This window comes from Uloborus diversus, unplaced genomic scaffold (assembly GCF_026930045.1).
Source record: "Uloborus diversus isolate 005 unplaced genomic scaffold, Udiv.v.3.1 scaffold_539, whole genome shotgun sequence".
NCBI classification, from domain to species: domain Eukaryota; kingdom Metazoa; phylum Arthropoda; class Arachnida; order Araneae; family Uloboridae; genus Uloborus; species Uloborus diversus.
The window spans coordinates 43,704-67,939 of NW_026558724.1; the positions used below are offsets into that span (position 1 = coordinate 43,704).

The 24,236-nt window shown below is 34.0% G+C and overlaps 1 protein-coding gene across 1 annotated transcript in view; it reads right to left on the reverse strand.

The window, feature by feature from the left end:
- Positions 1-24,236, reverse strand: part of LOC129233578 (polypeptide N-acetylgalactosaminyltransferase 14-like) — a 51,374-nt gene that overhangs the window by 20,675 nt on the left and 6,463 nt on the right. Inside the window, exons 2-7 of the mRNA XM_054867588.1 lie at positions 14,223-14,392; positions 11,585-11,686; positions 11,421-11,485; positions 8,926-8,991; positions 5,676-5,797; positions 1,675-1,759 (exon numbers count right to left, since the gene is read on the reverse strand). Coding sequence (XP_054723563.1) covers positions 1,675-1,759; positions 5,676-5,797; positions 8,926-8,991; positions 11,421-11,485; positions 11,585-11,686; positions 14,223-14,392 — 610 coding nt within the window. The remainder of the gene's footprint in view (positions 1-1,674; positions 1,760-5,675; positions 5,798-8,925; positions 8,992-11,420; positions 11,486-11,584; positions 11,687-14,222; positions 14,393-24,236) is intronic.

Sequence of the window (24,236 nt, forward strand, 5' to 3'; positions counted from 1 at the left end):
TATCTGACATTTTGGTTCCAAAATTGTCGGGCGAAAAAAATAATATTAGTACAAAAGCCTCATTGCAAAAAACTGGTGTCCAAGCTTTAGATGTTGTTGCCTGATTGATGTTTGATTATTTTATTCTGTACATGAAGACGATTTATTAATACAAATTAAAAAACAAACAAAGAGTGAAAATGAGGTTTATTACAGTAAACATTTCCCGATACATTTTTGTTGAATTTGTGAACCAAGTTACTTTTCTAGATTCACCTTAAGTGACATTTTACTCAATTTATCATCAATTATTTTACGACATAGCAACTAGCGAGTATTATAACGTGTTTATAAATACTAGAAACGAGGTTGGATCCAGTTCTGTCTTGGAACCAAAATGCCGGATAAGTCAGCTTGTCCTTTTCAAGGGGCTCTAGCACACATAATAGATCGTTGGCTGAGTACTACAAGGAAACTGAAAATTTAGAAACAATAGAATGTTACACCTTTCTTGAAAAAATTTGTTCGACAGAAGACGTAAATACTTTGAAAATAAAAATCAAATAAGTTTTATGGAGCGAAGAGCCTGGCAACCACACTGACAAGGGGTCCGCCTTGGCTCTCGGCGGTAATTTTTTATCCATCTAACTTTTTTACGAAGAACTCGGAGAAAATAAGGTTTACAATAAGATTTGAATTTTTTTCATTGCAACATATGTATATAGAAAATTTGCCAGTACATTTATAATTCCGATAATACTTTGAACAAATGTTTAACTATAGAGCCCTAGCAGCGCAATATCTTTGTTCCCCGTGTTCACTAGCTAAATATAGCGTTAAACCAGCCAAAGCTATTGTGACAATTTTTTCCTCAGAATAGATGCAAAATTAAAAATAGTTCTTAAATTTTTAGAAATATTTAGATTTTTGTTCTTACACTGTTAAAAAATCATGTGCTGAGAAATTAAAACATTTATTTTCTAATTTTTTCCAAGCAGTTTTGACTTAGAAATACGCTATACGTCCAAAAGTATTGGGACACTTTCAAAAATTCCCATTTTTACGGATTTCTCAAGAAATAAAAGACTAATTGCTCTGTAATTTTTTTGCATGCAAGGTATATTCCAGCTCCCGAATCGTCTCGGAGCTATTTTGAGTAAGTGATGTTCTCAAAAAAAAAAAAAAAGAGGAATTAATTTGAATTCTAAAATTTTGAATTCAAATTATGTGTTTCGCAATCACGAGTTGCGACAGGACCCTACTGATTGGGTTTATTGTTTCTAGAAAAGGCTTCCGTCCCCCCTAGCCTGCCCCTCCTCCTGGGCGGTTACGTGTGTATAGTTGTGTATGTGTGTGTGTGTAGGTTTGTGTGTGTTCGTAGACCTGTGTGTATGCACGTAGGCGTGTGTGTATGTGTGTGAGTGTTGAGCGTGCGTGTGTGTAGGACATGGACGCCACTACCGGGGGACAGTGCTCAGGACCGGAGCAGCCGCGCCTGCAGAGCCCGGTGGGCGGTGATGCTGCAGAGGCCCCTGGTCCAAGCTGAAAAAGGAACCGGACCTCAAAGACGGTCAAATGAGAACAATAAGCAATTGTGATTGCTCAAAAAAAGCGATTTTGTCTCAATTTTGAGAAATCTGTTTTAGCAGTGTATAAATAAAAACTTTCCAGTCTACGTAGATCTAAAAATCTTACCTCCTTTATACTCTCCTGATGCTTTATAATCGAACGTATCCGCATCTATCAAGTCGATTATTGGACTAACGAGTGCTCTGGGATGCTGAAAAAAAGTTGAATAACTTTAGATTATTCGTATAAGTTTTTTTTTCCCTTATGAGAAAATATCGAAACAACGTGCAAGAATTTAGAAAAAGGAAAAGAGAGAGACGTGTTATGCAAAGTCTAATATATCATTTTGTTGCTGTTCTGTTTTCCGAAGCTGAACCCTTCCGCGAATTTGCGCATGCGTCAGGTCTCTGTTTTTATCGCAATAGGGTCATTCCATGCGAAATGAGCAAAACAGCTGTGGCTGACATGTCACAGATTTCAATGAAAATTTTTTTTTTTAGGTAAACCATGCATTTCTATGAGGGAATGTAAAGTATGGAAGTTTAAAAACTGTTTGTTGCTTTGTTATTGACATTAGAAGTTGATGCTTACGCTAAGCCTAAATTTTCAGAGTTCATTGCTGCCAGTTTGTGACTCAATAACTCCATAAGTTATAAACGTACACTTAAAAAATAAATATTTCCGCATTCTATAATCAAATCTCTATTGGGAAAAAGCAAAGTAAAATTTATTCGGATCTTTTCTTGAATCTGAGATATTAACAAATATTGAAATTTTGCCAATTTACTTCAGATTTCAAATCACTCTTCTAGCTCTTTTAATGAAAATATAAGAGTAAAAATGATTCAGATTGGAAAACTATCTGTAACTAACTATCTGCTCTAATTTAGTTATTGTTTATGAATTTCTTGATGAAGAAATCGTACTTTGAAAAATCGAAAATTTCAGTTTTTTCTCTATTTCAGATGTTTTTTTGAAGATGAGGGAATGCTCTAAATTCACTCAAGTTTTTTTTATGTAATATGTTGAAGTGTCTTTTGGATGCTATTAAATTTTAATCATTGGTATCAGCGTATTTTTGTTACTAGAGTAACTTGAACTTAGGCAAAATTTCATTAGTTAGTTCTTTTTATTGTAAGTTAAGCAAAACTAACCATTTCTTTCGTGTTTCATTTTCTCAAAAGCATGTTTATGAAGTATTTGCAAAAATGTACATTTTTAAAAAATCGAAATAAATGTTAGATATACTTGCTTTTGCATCATTGAGTTTTTTATCTAGTGTTTTGAACTCTCGTAATTTCACATAAGGGTCAATCCATACAGGTTTCATACAGTGTAAACTACTCATTCATGTTCAAATATTTTTAAGTTATAAAATTAAAATAATTATTTTGAAAATTACAATATGTTTTTTCAGTATAATGTATTATGTAGGGCACAATATATGTAATTTAAGAAGGTGCAATGAAGTTTTCACACTTTTAATTTCTGTTTTGGTGTGTGAATTGACTAGCAAAATTGTTCAATTTCAAAGACCTGTATCTTTTTTACAAATCAAATACAAAAAACAATATATATAACATGTATAATACTTGAATGGAATATTCAAAATTGCTCAATTTCAAAGACCTGTATCTTTTTTACAAACCAAATACAAAAAACAATATGTATAACGTGTATAGTACTTGAATGGAATATTCAATTGGCCAAGAAATTTTATTTTTAATTCCATCCCCTTTTGGTTTACAGGGGTCTAAAAATGTCATTTTTGTCATTTTTCCGATTTTTGAGGGGCTGTAATCTATAAAGGGCGCACAAACACACAGCAACAGTTACATATTCTTTTTAGCATGGTTCCAGTGATTCGTTTTTGTCGTATTTCATTTTGTGTTTCCGTTCCCTACGTGAGTTATCCCCCTTTGAAATGAGTAAAATTTTTACATTAGTCCATTAACTTTAACCTGTTGCCATTATTTTAATTATTAACTTACAGCTACGTAACTCAGCATGTAAGACTATCAACTTATGCACTTTATCATCAAAGCGTTAAATTAACTGTCATAAATGTAATTCAAATAGATTTCGGCCAAAATGCAAAGGTCCCATTTTTGACTACGAAAATCACTTTTGATGACCTCTAAAAAATTAAAGGTCCAGTTGAGAGAAAGAATAAAAGTGGTTTTAAACATCTTTCATATGCAGCTTTTAGGAATATGAATTTCAAAAAAATTAAAAATGGTCGAGCGCGACCATCCGTCGAACCTGTATGGATTGACCCATAAAACAGAAAGAAAATGCTATTTTTCTGAATTTTATTTCACGTTTGGAAATCAAAAACCAATTTCAAGTTTCTTCAAGCAAATAGTAGAAACACAGCTCTATATTCTTGAAAAATTTTAAAGTTGTCTGAATTTTCCCTCATTTGAATTTTTGTGTGTACGTGAAAGGGAAAATCATCATTTTACAAAATGTCACTAAGTTTAAAACTGATTTTGAAGACAAAGGAGTTAGAATATAACTTCAAAAGTAAGGTATTTCCTTTATGATACTTAGCACATTATTGGGTATTAATTTCATCAAAGCTAATGCATTCTTTAAAGATTGAGATTAAAAAATAAAATGCTTAATTATGAGAAAATTGAAATATTTTCAGTTTTTGAAACTCGGTTAAAAGTTAACTATAATAACTTGGAAAGTTTTACTGATCTCAGATTAATTACCCTACTCCATAGATTGCAACAACATATAACTTTTATGTTTTCATTAAATAGTTAATAAGATACAAGCCTTCAAAAGTGCAACATTTAGCATTTATGAGAATGCTGTTCAATTTGACCAATTTTCAATCGCATGTAACTATTTAAATAAAAAAATTTAAGCAAAAATATTTTAGATATTTTTATCTAGGCATAAAAGGAACCTGTATACCAAATTTCATAAAAATCTGTTACCATGCGGCCACCACTATTTTGCGAATTTTGCTCATTTCGCATGGAATGACCCAATAAGCAAATAGGGGTGGAAACTCGGAAGTAAAAGGATGCAAATTGGAAATGCAGAATAACGTGTTTAGTAGTTCTTCTAAAGTAGCGTCGAAACAAATTACTTTAGCAAACGCAAAGCTGTACGTTCCCATCTTCAATCTATCGCCCTTTTTTAAAAAATGGAAACTATCCTGAGCGCTGGTCTTAGTTTTCCACAACGGACGGTCTTTACGTTTTCGCTTTACTTAACCATTTTAACTTGTTCTTAATATTGCAATAGACACACAAAGATAAGATGCAATAACTTAAATGCAATCATGGGAGTAACAAAAGATTGGAAAGGGGGGGGGGAGGAGAAGAGACTAGGATTGCTCCCTCTGACTAAAAAAAGCTTTGAAAGTTGTTGGAAGAAAGTAAAAGATGAAATTGAATTGAATATTTTTAAAAAGCTAAAAAATATATAAATTGCATGTCGGATAGTTTCCAAATAAGTTTTAAGGAGATAAAAACTTCTAAACCGAAGAGGCCGAGAACTGCAGTTTCTTCCGAAACTGCAGTTCCGAAGTTCTCGGCTGGAATGACTGAGCTGGCGGTGTATTTCATATATTTCTACCTTTGCCCTGGCTATAGGGCGGAACTGACTGAAACTACCATGCCTTGCCTTCAATCTTCGAGTTGAACCGTATTATTGATTCGGTCACTCGTTTGGTCAGTTGGTTTAATTCTACATTAGCTACCAGTTTTTTTTTTTACACTCTTGACTTTCTTAAGAGATTTCCCACCTCCAGCTCAGTCACTTCCTATGCCGGGCTGATGAGTGCTAATAAGCACGAAACTGCAGTCCTCGGCTGGAATGACAGGGCTAGAGGTACATTTCATGTATTTCTGCCTTAGTCCTGGCAATAGGGCGGTAACTTACTGAAACTACCATGTTTTTTTGGGTTCTATTGAAATTTCGTCGACGGCAAGAAAATGTCTAAATTTCTTTAAAAGTAATAATTTTAAAATGAAATGTTACATTTAGTCCTTTTCTTATCAGAATCGAGATAAAGAATCTTCAACAATTACATAATGATAAAAAGTTTATAATAATAATATCACTAAACATTGGAGCATGAATGGACTTGAAAAGAAGTTTCTTACCTTTGCAGCAATGCTTAATAAGGAAGCTAACCACCCAAAATTAACTTCACAATGACTGTCGAGGAACACCACATGACTACCAGTTGATTTTTCCACCCCAAACATCCGAGATCTTGCAAGACCTAAGGCACGAAATTAAATTATCCGAACAAGCAAATTTCATAGCTGGCACTGCTAAGTTCAGCCATGCAAATTGCCAGTTTGACTTTGACTGTTAGTCTAGTTAAGCACAACCGCAAATCATCCTAAACGTAAGCTTGTTTCTGCGTGCTCTTCAGTTATAGTTGTGCCACGGAGAAATGGGGATGAATTGGAAGAGGGAACAGAATACTTCGTTTTGAAATAGGTAGTAAATTTTTTACTGTTCGTACGGTCTCGCTGGTCATACCAGCTACAAAATGGTTTCCGCTTCCAGTTCTTTCAGCAACTCTTCGTAGCACAGCTATAAGTTAAACTCGAAGTCGTTAGGAATAAGTGGCACCCAGAAATGTCTGTTTGTATTCTTTTTTATTCCCACCCCAGAACTTATTTTTAAAAGTATTGAAATACTTTTGTTTCAAAGTAGGATCACACGATATTAATCAAACTTTTATCAAAATTAAATTGTAGAACTATTCATATAGTTTTATATACATTTTGGTAGTGAACTGCGTTCTCCATGCCGATTTTTGCGTATCCCAAGGAGTATGCGTACCCTCAGCTTAAGAACCACTGGCTTAGATAACAATATCAAACAAAAAATGTATAGATTTTCACGAGCAAGATAACTTATAAAGTGCAGCAAATTATATATCCAGTGGCGCACATATCACTCCCGCAACCCCCGTAACGCGGGGGAGGGTAGGGGGGGTGCGCAAGAGGCATGAGGACGCACGCTCGGAAAGAATAACACTATGCTTATCTTATTATTATTTTATTTATGTTTTTATTTTGATATTTATTTTTTCCGAATTCAATGTAACTTCCATGCGAATGTAACTTCGGAATGAATATCTTTAGTTGCACTGTAGTGTCGCGAGGTGTTAAAATGTTGGCCATTTCGTTACAAAACATTTATTAGCTTTACAATATTAAACAACACATTCTACACACTACACAAACATAAACATTTAGAAATAAAAGCCGAGAAGTGGACATTTTCTAGTTCGCCAAACAAACAAAAATCACATGAAGACCTTCTCCGTGGATCATGGCGATCCTTCTCCTACCCCGTTCTCTCTTCTCCACTCTAAGAAAGATTCTGATCGCCAAGTTGGCGACAGTTCTTGGCGAAGATGCCACAATACTAATACATCACATAATGCATAACTTATGCCTCCACCCTTCCTGTCCTCTCCTGCAGGCCTGCACATCTTACTCCCACTGTCCACTTAAAATTGAGTTCCTATGGTCAGGGGCGCCCGAACGACTCAGCTTTTGGGAGGGGCGAATTCTCAATTTACCAAATGTGAAGCTTAAATTTTACCGAATAATAAAATAAGAGTATGCACAGTAGTTCTGAATTAGCACAGGCTAACAGGCGACAACTTACTGCTTAATATGCATATGTGCCCAGAGCCCGATTGGGGAATTTTTTTAAACATTCTATGCACTTTGATACAACACTACTTAACGCTAAAAGGGCCAGAAAAATTCAAAATTTAAGTCAATTCCACCTTACCGACTGACAGAAATTTGTATATTTCATACGTTGCGCTTGAAATATGGGTAGTAACACGTTTAATCATACTTTGTACTTCATAAAAGAAATTAAATGTCATAAAAGTACATTGTAACAGAGTTGAATCATACAGTGGTGGTAAAAAAAAATGCATTACTCGCGCCGAAAAGAAGAGGAATATCATCCTGAGTGCATTCAACACACAGTCAAGCATCCCGTATCCCAGATGATTTGGGGATGTATTTCTGATCAAGGAGTTGGTGGACTTCACTTTGTGCAAGGAACAGTAAACGCTCAGGTGTATATTGGCATTTTGGAGGAGAAATTGCTTCCTACTATCCGGAATCACTTTACTACAGTTCCAAACGTCATTTTCCAGGATGATTCTGCTCCGTGCCATAGGGCAAAACTGGTAAGTAGCAAGTTAAAAACTTCTATTCTGCCATTAGATTTAAATTGACATGGGTTATAAGTATTTTTCTCTAAACTCACACGCAGGTTCAGAAATGGAAAAATGAGCATGTGGTCAGCAGTTTGCCTTGGCCCGGAAATAGCCCCGATCTACGTAAACAATTATCGAATTCCTGCTGTTAAATGTTTCTTTCATAATATAAGTTTTGCAGAATTACACATACATTCATCGTTAATCGGTCGACCAAAATTTCTCACATAATCCCATTGTTGTGAAAATGCGAGGGTGATGCAATTTTTTTTACCAGCACTGTATCTCACATTTAAAAATCTAGCTTATGGTTAAATTTTATCCCAAATGTATTTCTATAATTATATTTAATTCTTTCAAAAAATTTTGTTTAGTAAGTTCTAATGTTTGCAATATCTTTATAAAACGCGGTTAAGAGCAGAAACTGTAATTTTTAAGCAGTTTTACAGTCATATTTGGACCCCCCTAAAAATTCTAAGGGAATGCTCAAGCTTCTCGAACCTTTTGGGTAATCAGGCCCTGTACATGCTTCAATCTAATGAGAAGAGACGACATTAGCATTAGTTTTAGTGTTTCAAGCGATCTAACTTCTTGTTCGAGGGAGGTTGCCTGCTGCACGAATGCTGACTAGGCATTAGGCTTCATTTTTAAAAATGCTTCTATCCAATGTAGTCCCCAAATTGCCAAATTGTTTGCAAAATTTTTCCGAATATAGAACCTTGTTGGGAAGTCACAGTGACCTCCCATCCGGGTGCTCCTGGCTATGGTAACGAACTAATTTATGTCAAGTACAATTTTTATTACTTTAAATTTTGCAATAAACTTGATGATTATAAATGTCAGAATACTCATCATAGTAATAGTTTTTGATTTTTTGCCATGAATCTAAGATAGGGCACACTTATAATTCTCATGTGGGCAGAGGCGCACCAAAGTCTATGTACACTACTGCATATATCTGTAAGCAAAACGGTACATAATTGAAAAAAATAGATAAAATAAAAGATAAAATAAACTTTATTTAGTTTAGAATTAAAATAAAAATATTTCTGCGAGCATGTTTGAATAAACTTGAGCATCATTCAATTTTAATCAAAGCTTTTGAAAAGTTTTATCTGCAAAAGGTAGAAAAAAAGAAACATTCTCACCTTCCCTTCTTGTATTTCTATAAACTTTAACTTTGGGCAAATTTGCTAGGCCTAAGACATCATTTTCTGTAGAGAAAACCAGGTTAAAGATTTACATTGAAAACCTTTCAACAAAAGAATTAAGAATATGAAAGTGAGAGTAAGTTAATATCAAAGCAAATGGTATTACACTGATATTCCCTAGGTCTTGGTTTCAAATTTGTAGATCATCAACCAATAAGCATGTTCATAGAAAAGCTCATTATATTTTCAACCTACTATGAGATTAAAATAACTTGCACCATAGTATGTAAGAAGAGAACATTTTAAAGAAATAAGTAGCCAGAGAAAAAAAAAAAAAACAACTTCCAAGCTGTTTTGGGGCAGAGGAATACAGATTTCTTAGATCAAAAATAGAAAAGTATGAATTGTTCCTTATGGCTAAGATTGTGTGAGAAAATAAACCCGCATTTTTGAAAATGAAGAAAGAAATTGTAAAATCCCCAACCCTCTTTTCTATACTTTCTTCTGCCACAAGCTATCCTGTGTTTTTTTGTTTACACAAACCGTCATCTTTTTACTCTCAGAACAAGAACTAAGACACCAAGTTACTCTTAACCATAACCTGAGTATGCTTTGTCGGTCTAAAAGTTTTGGAAAAGCTGAATCCGATTTGTGAATATATGTCATGAGCTGTTGCAAGTTGCAGAGTCTGAAGATTCAAAAACGAACAGTTCACGAGGTGCTGAAAAATGGAAAATACTAAGAGCTGCATACAAGACGCACGATGAAAGATATTTCAAAAGTATTGGAGCTTGAGTACATGTCAGGCATATTCGAAGATTTGTCATTAAGTTTCCGACCCGAGAAATTTAATAAGTTTAGTTTAATACAAAACATTTTAGGCAGTAACAGCGGTAACCGTATCACAAGCCTTATTCCTACGGTTGACAAAAACCTAAATTCCTAAATCGGCTTCGTATTTAGCTTTACCTTGAGCAATTATAACTGACACTCTACAATTAATTACGTGTTCCACAAAAACGTAAAAGTATTGCAAGCTTTGGAATAAAATGTTAACGAGTCCAAAATATTTCTCAATACATTACTTGCTTAAACATAAGATCAATGATTTCTCTTACAGAGTTGATGAAAGACACGCAAATTTCCATTTTACAATCTTTTTTTTTTTTTTGGTTTTCTAACGTTTCAATTTTGCATTAACTTCAGTTATCATCATATAACCGGTTTGCGTTTGAACCAAATATTCACCTTAAGTAAGGTAATGCGTTGACAGCTGCATAATCATATGGAAGTCCTAATCATAACGACAATTCTTTTTAATCACCAGAAAATCGTTCATCAAGGTATGACGGGTGAAAATTACCTCTACGTTTGAACGAAGCTGTTTACTGATATTTTGATAGTTAAAAATTAAACCCTAACTCCAGTTGATTAACCCTTAACTCCAGTAGATAGCGTTTACTGTTTCTTTTGAACACTTTTTCGTTTCTTCATTCTCCTAATATTACAGTTTTACCAGTTAAGTTACCGGATCCGGTTCAACCTTGTCAAAATAAAGCATTTCTCTACACGTCAAGCATTATGAAAAAATATTATTAAATTATCATGTCATGGAGTGAGTTTGAATGCTGGTGACACCAGGAGAGTTACTCGACCAGTGAGTTTGCTATTATATGTATGAGGATATTGTCGAAAAATAAACAATGAGAAAAAGAAAATAACAATAATAATAACGGAATTCTCTGTCGGATTGTTGCGTTGAAAAAGAGCGTTGTGGTGATTTATTTTAATGTATTAAACAATTAAAAACTGCAGTGCATTTTCTCTGCTTTCTTTTAGTTTACGTTCTTCTAGGTCAAGACCTAGATTGATCATATGAGTAACCCGGGCCTTCTCATGCTCGTTAGCTTAACGAATTTTAGACGGCAGTCTGTCTTCAAAATATAAATTACTTCTAAGAATAAATCGCAGCACCGTAAAAGTCTTGAAATTCTTACAACCATTAAGTACACTCAAAAAAAAAAAATAAATAAATAAATAAATAAATAAAATAAAAAATAAAATATATATGTTACTTTTGAAAAAGGCTTTTAACACAATGAAGTGTGATACAAATGTTTTTCAGTAGCAATAATTTAGTTTAGATGTAAAATTAGAGATGGCTAAGCGTCAGAATAAGAGATTTCCACAATCCAAACAAATATTCTACACCAACAAACTTTAATCTAACTCAATATCAAAACATTTCAGATATTCACGTCTCTTTTTAACACTGCAAAATGAAAGGATGGTATTTGATGTTGAATGACAAAATTCTCAATTAATAAATTCTCATCTCATTCATATTAAAAAAAAAAAAAAAAAAAAAAAACTCACGTCCCGTTTAAAAATTACATAAATGGGAAAAAATGTATTAACAATATTTAATCCAATGGTATTTAGATTGTTAAAAAAGCAACTCATGCGTTGTGGTAGTTTTTCATATTACTTACCATCGTCGCTGAAGTCATCAATTAAAATAATTTCCTTCAGTAATTGCGGGCTTCGGTTCAGGATGCTGCAAAGAGAAATGATAATAACACTTAATGTCAGAACAAAATTAACGGTCATTTCATTACAAAGAAATGATTAATTAATTGGCCCATAAATTTATTACCTGATGATTGCTCTTAGAAGGGCAGATCTGGCCTCATTGTGAAAGCTAATTATAACACTCACTGAGAAGTCATGGGGAACATCGGGTAATTTTTCTCTGCAACTGTCGATGAAAATACAAAAAAAAAAAAACATTACCATTAACAAATTATAAAAATAAAGCTTTAATTTGGACGATAGTACAATACTACTACCAGGAATTTTCGGGATTTTGTTTTTTACTTCATTTACGTCAGGGGTTCTCAAATTTTCTAACCCCAGTACAGCTTTTTGTGCATCATTAACTTTGCGTACCCCCAATCAAAACACTTGAGGTTTTTTAAAAATGTTTCTTATATACACTACGTAGCCAAAAGTATTGAGACCTTCAAAAATGCATATTTTTTACGAATTTGGTGATAAATAACAGACCAATTTGTTCTGTATCTTTTGTCAAAGGAAATAATTTTCGTGACAGAAAGTGTGAGAAAAACCAAACAAGTTACACAAAAAATTACTATTGGATACATGGGAAAAATCGCAAATGAAGAATTGCAACTGTTAATGGAAAATGATGAATAAAACAGAAATTAAAAAGGTTCGAACTGAATAGTATATTGTACTGCACTGAGAATATGGAAATTTGAGATTGATTAATGAGTTAAAAATTTAAAGTTTGAAGATGAATGTATTTCAAAACGAGATGATGTGTGCATCACATGACTTCATTTTACTCCAATTTAATGTCATTTTCTCATTATTGGCAGTTTTAATGTGATTCAATAGTTTACTCTCTAAATATCACCAACAGTGGTCAAATTGAAATCAGATTTAAAAACAAAAAAAAAAAAAAAAACACGCCAAATTGTTGGTGACAAAACTTGGCGACCAAAACACTGGCGGTATATCTCCAAGTGTCCGCCAAATTATAACACCACTTGAGTTTACATCGAAATTAGCAATGATTTCCCCCTAAAAAGGGGCAAAAGACCCCTTTAGAAACACCTGAATGCAACCAAAAGGGGAGGTGCACAACTACACCCCACTAGGAGTCTACGTACCAAATTTCAACTTGCTAGGACATTCCGTTTTTGAGTCATGCGACATACATACGCACACGCATACATACGTCACGAGAAAACTCGTTGTAATTAACTCCGGTATTGTCAAAATGGTTATTTCGCGTGTCTATACTTTCTTAGGCATTTATCCACGTGTGGTCGAGTCGAAAAAAAAAAAAAACTCAACATTCATTTGGGGGTGAGCAAAATGGAAATTAAGTTCGATTTTTGAGTGAAAATTTTTGCGCGAATACAACACTTCCTTTTTTGTAAAAGGAAGTAAAAAGAAAATGCGATTTTATCACAAGTGTATCAATGCAAGATTCCCAACTGCTCACCGTTCAGAAGAACAGTCGTTCAGTTTTTAGGTGAACGAACGAATCCGTTCATTTTAAGGATTCGTTCTTTTTGACCCGTTCGTTCTTGAACGACTCATCACTGTTTTTTTACTGAACTCCCTAGGAAGAATAAAACATTATATGTATTCAAGGTCATAGCTCAACTAAACACAGCCGCACTACACCTCTTGCAAGCGCAGGGCCGCCCATGTGAAGTCGTAAACCTATCTCAGTGACAACAGCCCCACAGTGATACTATGTGGACCGCAACAGCACCCTTTCAGTTTGGCTTTTCCGGAAAAATGTGGTAAAATGTGTTTTATCTCTTTATTTATCCACCAATGAACATTATACGAGGGCTGTTAGAAATGTATCCAACCTTATTTTTTTTTATGAAAACCTGATACGTATGAAACAAGCACACTTTCAAGAGCCGACTTTGAACCTTTTTGCGCATGCGCGAATTTTTTTCCGTCAGTAAATAGCGTCAGTCACTAGTAAACAGAGTTTGACTGACGTTAAGTGTAGTGCCATGGTAAGATTTTTAATTTCAAGCAAAATGACAAAGCACTAACATTTCAATTGTCTGCTCTTAAGTTTAGAGAGCAACTGGAAGTCGCAGGGGGTCATACCAGGAGAATAAGGAACCTATTAAACAACAAAGGTCTGGTTTTTCGCCAGAAACGTGTAAATCAAGTACGAGAAATGTGGCGTGAATCGTCACCGAAAGCGTCTGCATATTTCGAATGGTTTTCACTTGACTGTCACTAAATTTCTGGCAAAATTTGATGCAGTAACGCTAATCCAGTGTTCTCGTCATTTTTCTTGAAGTTAAAATACCCGTAGAGAGTCGTACACGCTAACTTAGTCAAACTATGTTTGCTAACGATGACGCAATTGAGAGACGGTAAAAAAAAAAAAAAAAAAAAAAAAAAAAACCGCATGTGCAGAAATGGTCAAACTCGATTCTTGCAAACACAGTTGATTCATATCCACTACCGTTTTACAAAGAAAAAATCGTATACTTTTCTAACAGCTCTCGTATATATTTCTTAAGTAATTTTTACACCGGCTTACACCACCTGACGAAAATCATGCTACTGTTCCATCCCAATTAAAGCAAGCGAAATTTTGTGTTTCTTTGAATCTGATGGTCAAAGCTGAATAAACACCAAAACAATCATCCATTTCTAAATTTTTAAACTAAGGCAATGAAGTTATACAAAGTGAAAGAAATTTGGTATATTCGTTTCACACTAACCTTGGATGCCTTGAATCAGGAATGTTTCTATCAACTGGAATGTCATTGCTAGTTTTAATGTTGAAAGCATGTTTTGTAAAATAATCTGCTGAGATGTATTTTTCTTTGCTAATGTAGTTCCGATGGTCGAAATCAAGGAATACTGGAGTCACAAGAAAAGTTTCCAAAACCTGGAAAACAATAGCATTGTAACAAAGTAACAGTGTAACATGTTTGTTGATAATTTCTTAAATTTAACCCGGAAATTTTACCAAATTAATCAAAAATAATTTGCTGGTAAATTTTGAAATGTCGAAAGAAATTGGAATTTCAAACAAATCCATGAGAAAGTATTTTGGCAATGAAACCTTTGATGTGTTTGCATTTTGTCTCTACTAACTTTGAAAAAAAAGAAAGAAAGAAATTCAACAATATCGCTATGGTGATCCAACTATTTTATGTGGACGTGTAGTACAAACTTTATGATGCTAGGACTTTAGTACCAAACTTACAAATTCTTCAGAAAAATTCAGTTAACGTTCCTGTTGAGGATAGAATTTGGCAAATTCCTTTCAGCTATATGGAGACTGCTAAAAACATCTAAAATTACTGAAATTGTTGCGTGCGATGATGTGTGGTGGTAAAATTCGGCAATTATACTTGAATTGTGATAAAACAAATGCGAAAATATGCATCTGGGGAAGAAAACGATCTTATCTTCGAGTATGTTTCCCATTCTAGAAGTCTCCACGTAAGTAAATTTTTTTTCCTGGTAGCATCATCTATGATTTTTATACTTAATGTATCTTATAATAAAAACGGATTAAGTAATTTATTGAGCATTAAGTATCATTTCAAAATGTTTTTTGCCTTAGCAAAAGCATACCCCACAAGAATTGGACTTTTGCATTCAAAGGTTAAGTTGACATCGATGGCTTCATGTTATGTTTCAAAGAAATGCAAAAGTTACTGTCACATACAAGTTCAAGCAAAGCTTAAAATCAATTTATACTCATATATTTATTACTACAGTACACTCCCGATTATCCGCGAGTCAATCAACGATCAAGAACATGTATTTTCGCAGTAAAAAGCAAACACCAATGGCTGGTTTTTGTCGAAAAATTGTAAATTTAAACTCTGTTGTTTTTGTTTTATTTATTTACTAGAAAGTTGCCCGTCAAAGTATGACGGGTGAAAATTGCTTCTACTCTTCTACATTTGAACGAAGCAATTGCCTGTTTGGTGATCTTTTGGTAGTTGAAATAGTAACCCTCACTCCAGTGGATGAACCCTAAACTCCAGTAGGTAGCGTTCATTGCTTTCGTTTCTTCATTCCCCTGAAATGACACAGTCTTACCACTAAAACAGTTAAGTTACCAGATCGAGTTCAGCCTTGTCACAATAAAGTCTTTCCCTGCATGTTAAACATTACCAAAACATATTATCAAATTATCATATCGTGGCACGACTTTCATTGTTGAATCTCGCGGGTTACTCGATAATTGGCTATTATTTATATGAAGATTGTGCTTTCTTCGTCGTCTTTTTCTTGTTCTTTATTGATGTTAAGTTCTGTTGTGCAAAAATACAAAACATTTTTACTGTAATGTATGTAATTTCAGTGTTTGTAGAAAGTATTATGCATCTCCACCGTTAAGTTATCGAGGAAGGACAATTTTTACCTTAATTGTCCTTTATTTTATTCTTTTTACTGTTTATCGGCGTTTTTTGTTATCCGCAGCACTTGTGCCACCCAATTCCGCGGATAATCGGGAGTTTACTGTACTACCACGGAATATTGGAAGAACGTTTTCCCAAAAAAAGGTTGAATTTTCGGGTGCAAAGTCAATTATCGAATAACCGAGCGTGCCACTTTTTTTGATAACTGATCTCCGCACCAGTTTCGTTCGATCTATTGCCCCATCATCAATCCGTCCATTCACACAGCTAATCAGTTCCCATCATCTGTACGTGAGCGGCATATTATTATGTTTACATCCCATTTCTCTCAACGCCGAGATTCATTACATCTCAAAATGACAAGTCCGCGTAACGTCGGCAGCATGTTGACCTCTGATACATTTCGCAAAGTGCTTCCAGACCTTGCAATTTTTTTTATCAAGAGAAGAAAGAAAAAAGAGATAAGTGCTTGCAGTTTGCTTTTTTCAATGTTTTTTTGTGCTTTCAAGTCAAATTATAACAGCAATTATCATCTTAAATTTTACCAAAAAACCTATCAGAAATAATATAGAGGGTGTCCGAAAAGTCTTTGTCTCCAGCAAATTGTCGTATGTGAATGCAGTTTGCACCATAATGCTTCACAGGTTCAGGAATATTTTTGTTTCAAATTGTGTAGTATTACTAGGTCTAAAACCACGAATTACCCAAGAACTGTACACCTCTGACAAGCTGAGCTGTGGCCTTGAGCAGGCCCAGGGCCTGATTACCGCGCAAGCCGACTAGGCCCTGGGCAAGGGGTCCCATCTTCCTAAGGGTCCCCAAATTACTAATCGAATCATGCATAGCATTACAAATATACAAAAAAGGCAAGTATGTATTTTTCAAATAATGATTTGTTAATTGAAAAAAAAAAAACACTTCCTTAAAAGAGAACTTTTATTTGTTCTGCCAGTAGCGAATTTACCATGTCAATTATGAAGGGTCCCGAAAGAGATTTATGAATGCACATGAAAAATGATCTACATAGTTCTGTGATAGACAAAGAGGTCCCCCAAAAATACATTCCGACGGGACCCAAATCTGTAATTCAGCCACTACATTCCACTATAGTCTTCAGGGGGCCTCCAAATTATTGTGGGCCTATGGTCCCACTTTTAGTTAGTCGGGCTCTGAGCAGGTCCATTTTTTTCAAGGGAGAGCAATCTGTAAGAGAGAATGGGCGAGAAAATCAGTATTGGCGAAAAAATCCTGTACCCCTTGCTATGTCTTACCCGAATTGTATTGTTCGCCAAATGGGCAATAACACTGCAAACTAAATCCGCAAGTTCTTAAGCCGTTTTTCCTCACCCTATTTCAACAAATGGAATCGTTTAATCGGTCGGGTAGCGGAGCTCAACTTGCCAGAGGTGTACTGTACAGTAGGGTAACTGCACCAGTAATAGACAAGGGTCTAGTAACAGACAGTCGTAAGTTTGGATTTAAGTAATGATAGTTTTAGACGGGTAAAACTGATGTTGCTACGACCCATGAATATGGTGCAACCATTTAGTGTTATCAAAGTGAATTTTATAAGCCAGATGGTATTTACGAGGCAGTGGTAGAAGGTTATAAACAGCCACCACGAGAACTACCAGTGTTTCACATTCATTTGGATTTAATAAGGCTTTAGATCTTAAACTAAAGAACTTTTGCACATTTTGAAGAGAAAAGTAGAATTCTGTCCATTACCCATCCTTTTCTCATCCTACAGTTCCTGGTTACCATCAGAATTGTCTGTGTCTGTTACTTGGGGGGTCGGATCTTTTTTCGAAATTGAGCAAATAAAAATAGAATTAACTAATTCAGAGGATCCAGAAACAACCAAACGTTAGATGAAATGCAGTTCCAAGAGAGAAAAATATTTTTAAAAGTCTAAACCCATTAAAAGGCTCAGAAAATCGAATTGACCTGAGAGTGATGTCTTAAGTATGTCTGTTACTGGTGCCCTACTGTCTGTTTTCCTAAGTCGAAATCTCGGACGAATTAGCGACTCAATTAATGACTCAAATGATACAAAAGATATTTAAAGGTAACTGTGGGGGGAAGGAAGAGGGAGGGGGACACGTTGATGTAAATGGCACACAAACATAAAACGTGCTCTGCATAGAACCACGCAACCGTGGAAGAACAGTTCACTCAATTTTGTTTGACAGACCCAGCAAATCAGTTCGAACTTATTGAAAATTTTTGATTTTATTGTACGTCTTAAATTTGAATGTTGAATAACAGCACAATGATAAATTCAGTGATGGAGAAAACTTTTCTTTTTTCCAAGAACACATTTCCCAGACAATTTTCGTATCATATCCCACAATTTTAGCGATAAATTTCCATTTTGTTCATCTTTGAGTGGACCTTGACGGAAAAACGTACTCTCCTGCAGCTGAAAAAAGGTGCAATTTCAAGATTCACTGAATCAGAAACTAAATCAGTAAATGTGCTTCGAATTACCACGTTGATTGTAGAATCAAAAGCTTGAAAATTTTTGACTTCCAACAGGGGCGGCTCCAGGGCCGTGCAGTCCGTGCGACCGCACGGGGCCCAACGGCAAGAGGGCCCCGGGCAGATTTGCATTTAAAAACTTTTTTCCCGATTTTTTACGTCTTGTTGAAACAAGTTTGACTTAGTTGAAATCTCTGTTGAACGTGGGATCCATTATAAATGCAAAGCAAGGACGAACAGGGTCGGTCGAGAGCAGGCAAGCCTCCTTCAACAATGCACTAATGGGCACTCTCCCCCACCCCCCTCAAGGGTCAACTCAGGCCCCAAGTTTCTGGCTGTAGGCTGTCACGGCCTCTTGTTGGGCCTGAAGATTAACGTCAGATGTTATTTTCAGGGGAGTTTATGGTGGGAAGTATTTTTGTTTTTGCTTTTAGAGAGAGAAATTTGAGTTAGATGCCTTCCAAAACAGGGATTCTCAACCTCTGCTCCAGAGGATGGGTAACGGTTTGCAAAAAATGAGACCGCATCTGGGAGAATTTTACGTTGCCGCATTAAAAAATTTCCTTATTAAGTTAGATTTATAGTAATATTTTATGATGTTTATTCGTTTATTTTGTGGTTGCTTTTTATAAGTTTCTGTTTTTTTTTTTTCTCTCAAAGGTTTATTTACTTACGCATTACGATTTACAATAATTAGGGGAGAGACTTGAAGAATTGGACTGCGGGAGAAGTGAACCAGCTGCATTTATAAGCCGAAATAAAGCGTGAAAAATTATTTCTATCTTGTCCAGTAGATGTTGCAGACTCAGAGTAGAGTCAAGCGAGAGTCTGAAGCTGCTACAACTACCGGACTAGCTAGAAATTAATTTTCCACATTTTACTTCGGCTTATTGATGCAGGTGTCCCATTCCTCCTGACTTCCCACTCATCTACCACACTTGTCTCTAAATAAATGAATTGATGTTAGCAGGCCTGGATTTACCTACAAGCTAAACAAGTAAGAGCTTAGAGACCCAGCTTTGTTAAAGGCCCCCAATTCTCGAAAAACTATGATTCATTCCTTACATGATTTGTTCCTTAAAGGAAAAAAAAAACTTTTATTTTTAAGTGCTCGAAAACAATGAACATTTGGAAAACGTAGTTACAAACCCTGTATTTTAAAATTTCTAACGAATGTGAAGGGGGGGGGGATACTAAACTCTGGTGACAAATTCAGCTTTTTGCTACTTGCGACATCAAAAATGTATTAATCATGGTTCTCAAGTTTCTGTAACATGTAGCTTGAGATATTGATTTGTGATTCATATATTTCATATCTTGTTAATTATTTGATCCCAAATTCGGTATTTTGGAAGTTCTTCTGTTATTGCTTGCTTTTATGTTACTTCTACTGCATAATGCTAATCTGTTTAGGACAAGAAAAAAAAAAAACCTCTGCCTCTATTTTTTTTTCGCACTACTCGTACTCAAAAAAAAAAAAAAAAAATTTTTGTAAACAGTTATGTACATCTTCAGTATTAAAAAAAAACAACAACAATCTTGTAATCGAAGTTTCTTACAAGTTTAGAAAAATCGATAAAACGATAAAATCAATTATTAAAACGTTAGAGACTGGAAAGTGTAAATGAAGTGCTTTAAATAAATTTAATTTTTCTGGATTCTTTGAAAATAGTTAAATAAGTCTTTGAGTCTACTTAAAAAGTGCTTCAATTTTATTTCTTATCTAGTGTAAACTGTAAATTGTTTTCATGACAAGGATGTAACTCTTGAAATACCTATCTTCTAAAACTCCACACGGTTAATCTCTCTCTTTCTCTCTCTCTCTCTCTCTCTCTCTCTCTCTCTCTCTCTCTCTCTCTATATATATATATATATATATATATATATATATATATATATATACATAACAGCATCAAAGAAATGCGATATGCTTCGCAACACCAAATTGCTACAACCTTTAACTCCTTCATGGAACGGAGAGGAGAAAAAATATGATGACTATTTCAAAGCCTTCGCAGCAAAAAACTACAACATTTAACACATTGAATTTCCCTGAGAATAGGAAAATGCGTATTTTTTCATGGGAAACAACGAGCCATCACATTTGAAAAAGAAACTTCCTTGACATCATTAATTGCGTCGTGTTCGAAGGTCAACTGCCATACAAAATGTCTTTTGTGGTAAATACAGGAAGAAGAATTGAGAAACAATCAATTCATGCTTCAAAGCAAAAAGCAAACCATTAAAGAAATAAATGACGTATGATATTGATTATCTGTGAGAAATAATATTTGGCAACAAAAATGTACAATATTAATGTCCAGTCATTAGTAATTTCAGTCTAAGACATAATGGGCTTCTGTCATTATATAAACGTGAATTTTGTTTTGTTTTTTACTAGCTGTTGCTCCCGGCTTTGATCGGGTTTTTAGTGCAACAAGTAAATCTAAAGAGAGTAACAACTATTAAAGAAAACGACGGTCAAATTTTTTTTCCCTTAGGTTAAACACGTCAAAAAACTCTTTCAGAAACAGACCGGTATTAATACAAAAAGGGTCAGATTAAAAGTCAACAAAATGAAAATATACAGTGCTGGATAAATTATTAGACTAAAGAGTTTTTTTGTTTTTTTGTACACTATTTGTACTAAAATACTATTTATTTTACTGTTAAAGTACAGTACATACTGTACACTCATTATTGCGTTATTTTTGCATAATTTAATGTTTGCAGGTGGCAGCACTGTCTGCTTTGTTTATATTCTTTGTTCATCCAATTACCAGGAACATAACCTCAATCAGCTTAAACAGTTCACCATTTCTTTTTATTAGTGTGTTCTGTTATATTTCAAGTTAGTTTTAGGTAATTAGTGAGTACGTGTATGTGAGTATATATAATAGTGAGTATAAACAATTTTTACCTCCTTTTTTAAAATGTTAAGAAATGGTATAAACCTTGTGAAAAGTATGCCAAAAAGACTTAAAATGGTCATCAAGAACAAGGGAATGCATACTAAATGTTAGATAATTATTTCACTGTTCGTTAATAATAAAGAATTTGCTTTCAGAACAATCTTAGTCTAATAATTTGGCCAGCACTGTATATTACAAGACGAAAACCAGCCTTTCTTTGTTAGATTTTTGGAGAATTTTCAATAAAATATTTCTTTAGTTAAGGGTAATTTCAAAAACATTTCAATGTATTACATATTGTGCAAAGGGGCTTATATATACAAACCTGTGACACAAATGAACAAGATTTAAAAACAAAACAACAATCATCTTTAAAAGAAAGAAAAACAAACCTAATATAATATACACAGATACATTTTGTGAATTGATATTCTATTAGTATTTTTATAATAAGATATTATTTATCTTAAAAATTAAAGCACATTATTTTGATCTAATTTAACAGAAAAGGGTTATAAAGAAACTGCTTGTTACGTTCCTTCAAACGTAGATGTTTGGGCCAATTTTGTTAATCATCTTTTTGTACTATTGCATCACTTTCGATAAAAACTGAGGCTTCATTTCTTTGCTTTCGCAAAAACGTCAAACCTATTTTATTTGATTCTAACTTTTCGATTCATGTAAGTTTTATTATATTACGAATATTGCTTGTACAATGTACAGACTGCTTTTCCAAAATGCTAAGGAGAAGAATAATTTATTTAAAAAAAATATAAGTACAATTTTTAAAACGAAATAAAGTATTTTGTTCTTGGGAATATTTTACAATCAATGAAAATCGTGAAATGAAAAAACATCGTTGGTCAAAAGTAAAACAGGAATGGCGTCGATGCGTAGACCAAAACATATCGATGTTCTAATCGAATTTTTTAACTAAAACATAAACACATGGTAAACTCTAAGTTTGCTTTTTGGGAAGAACTGAATGCACAGCCTGAATTTATCGACTAAAACTTTTGTGGCGTCAAGCTTTAAGCAATAATATTAATAATAAAAATAAAAATAGTAGTAATGAAGAATTAAAAATTTATTTCGAATTTAGTAGGACAAAGGAATAAGTAACTGATGCATGAATTTAAAATACAAATTATTGAAACTTCACAGGAATAATTTCCCACGGATATTGGTTACTTTTGTTGACTTGATTTAAAAGAATCTTTATAACATTGCAGCCAAGTCATTGAGTCATCACTAATAGGTTTGTCAGATTTCTGAAATGTTTAATCGAGGCAACGGAATGCCCCCCCCCCCCGCGTTGTAGATATTTAAAAGGGTACACATTCTTGGCTGGTTTTTAAAGTGTTTAGTTGGTAGTTTATTCTCAGTGCTATGAATAAATGATCACTAATTATGAACCGAATATTTTTATTTCTTACATGTTAACATGTTAATATTTATAAGTTACTTAAGTATGAAAAAATTCTTTGAGGAATATAAATGTGACTGATACATTTACATTTCTTTTCATTGGTTGGGATTTTTTTGTTTAGAAAGATTTTTTGATTTTGATCTGTTCGTAAAAATCTCCACAAGCTAATCCAATATTAATTTTACATGATAATGTTACAAAATGACAAATTAATCATCCTAAATAATCCTTCACAGTTTACAATTTTTACTTCTTTAGTCAACTACAATCAAATTTATCTTTTACTGGAACGTGAAGTAAACCGGCCGAGACACCGGGACTTTTGTTTGAAAACCGAGACTGTCCGGGTCAAACGGAAACGTCTGGCAAGCCTTTATTACCATCTTATTTTCTTGTAGAGTAAAGAACAAATAAATTGATAACAATAGATACACTGCAAACTGTATTCATAAATATGCAATCCTTAATGTATAATAAAAATGAAATGGAAAATAACATGACACAGCGTAAGGAATTTGATTGGCAGTAGGGGGTAACGAATACCGCAGGGAATGATGGCGAAATCGATTTATGATGTTGAACTGGAACGGCGGGTCATGTCTGCTTTAGAAATTGCTCAGGTCGTTAAATGTTGAACTTCGACTTTATAATAACGAATAAGAAGCTTTTCAAAATACTTATAAATAAATTGCATTGCTGCAGAAGCTAAATAGTATTGTTAAAGTTTCGTGGTTCACAAATAAATTCTACATTATTTATTTATGCATATCGATTAAGGTTGAGTTATTTCGATACAACCTTACTGCGTCATAAAGATTTTTTAGAAATTTCGCGCTTATTGCAGTGAGTAAAAGTTTAACTAACTAAGTCTCATTAAGTATTTATATACTTTCATTGAATTTCTAATAAAAGTGTGAAAATTTTGTGCCCTGACTTGAGTCACAACTATGCGAGTTCTGTTTTTTTCTTCATGGTGCTTAGTTAGGGAAAGGGGGGGGGAGCACTTTTTAAAGCATTTTTTAAATGGATTTGTCACAAGTTTGCCAGGTGACAATGTTAACTGGCGAAAGCAAGAGATATTATCTTCGGCTCATCATCATACACTAAGCAATGGTTTTCGTCAATTGTTTTGATATTTCTGATGCAAGAAGAAAAAAAAAATGTCTTGTTTCACTTGCAATTTATTCATTTATTTTTACACTAGCTGCATTGCCCGACTTTGCTCGGTCCACCTTGAAAATAAAAAATTGTGTCAAGTGACGTAAATTCAACAATCAGGCGTAAAAAAATAAATAAAAAAAATCATGATTTCCCTTCCAAACAATGACGACAGATATTAAAATACTTCTAAGAAATTAAATCCAGAAAGATGGATTTAAAATGCGTAACCATGGAAACACAAAATAAAATAAGTTTAAGGAATTAAAATGCGAAATAAAATGGTTCACAATTTAAATGGAATCGAGATTTCTTAAACTTGATTTAAAAAGGCTTGTAACTTTTTTTCCTTTCGAGATAAAGGCTTATTTT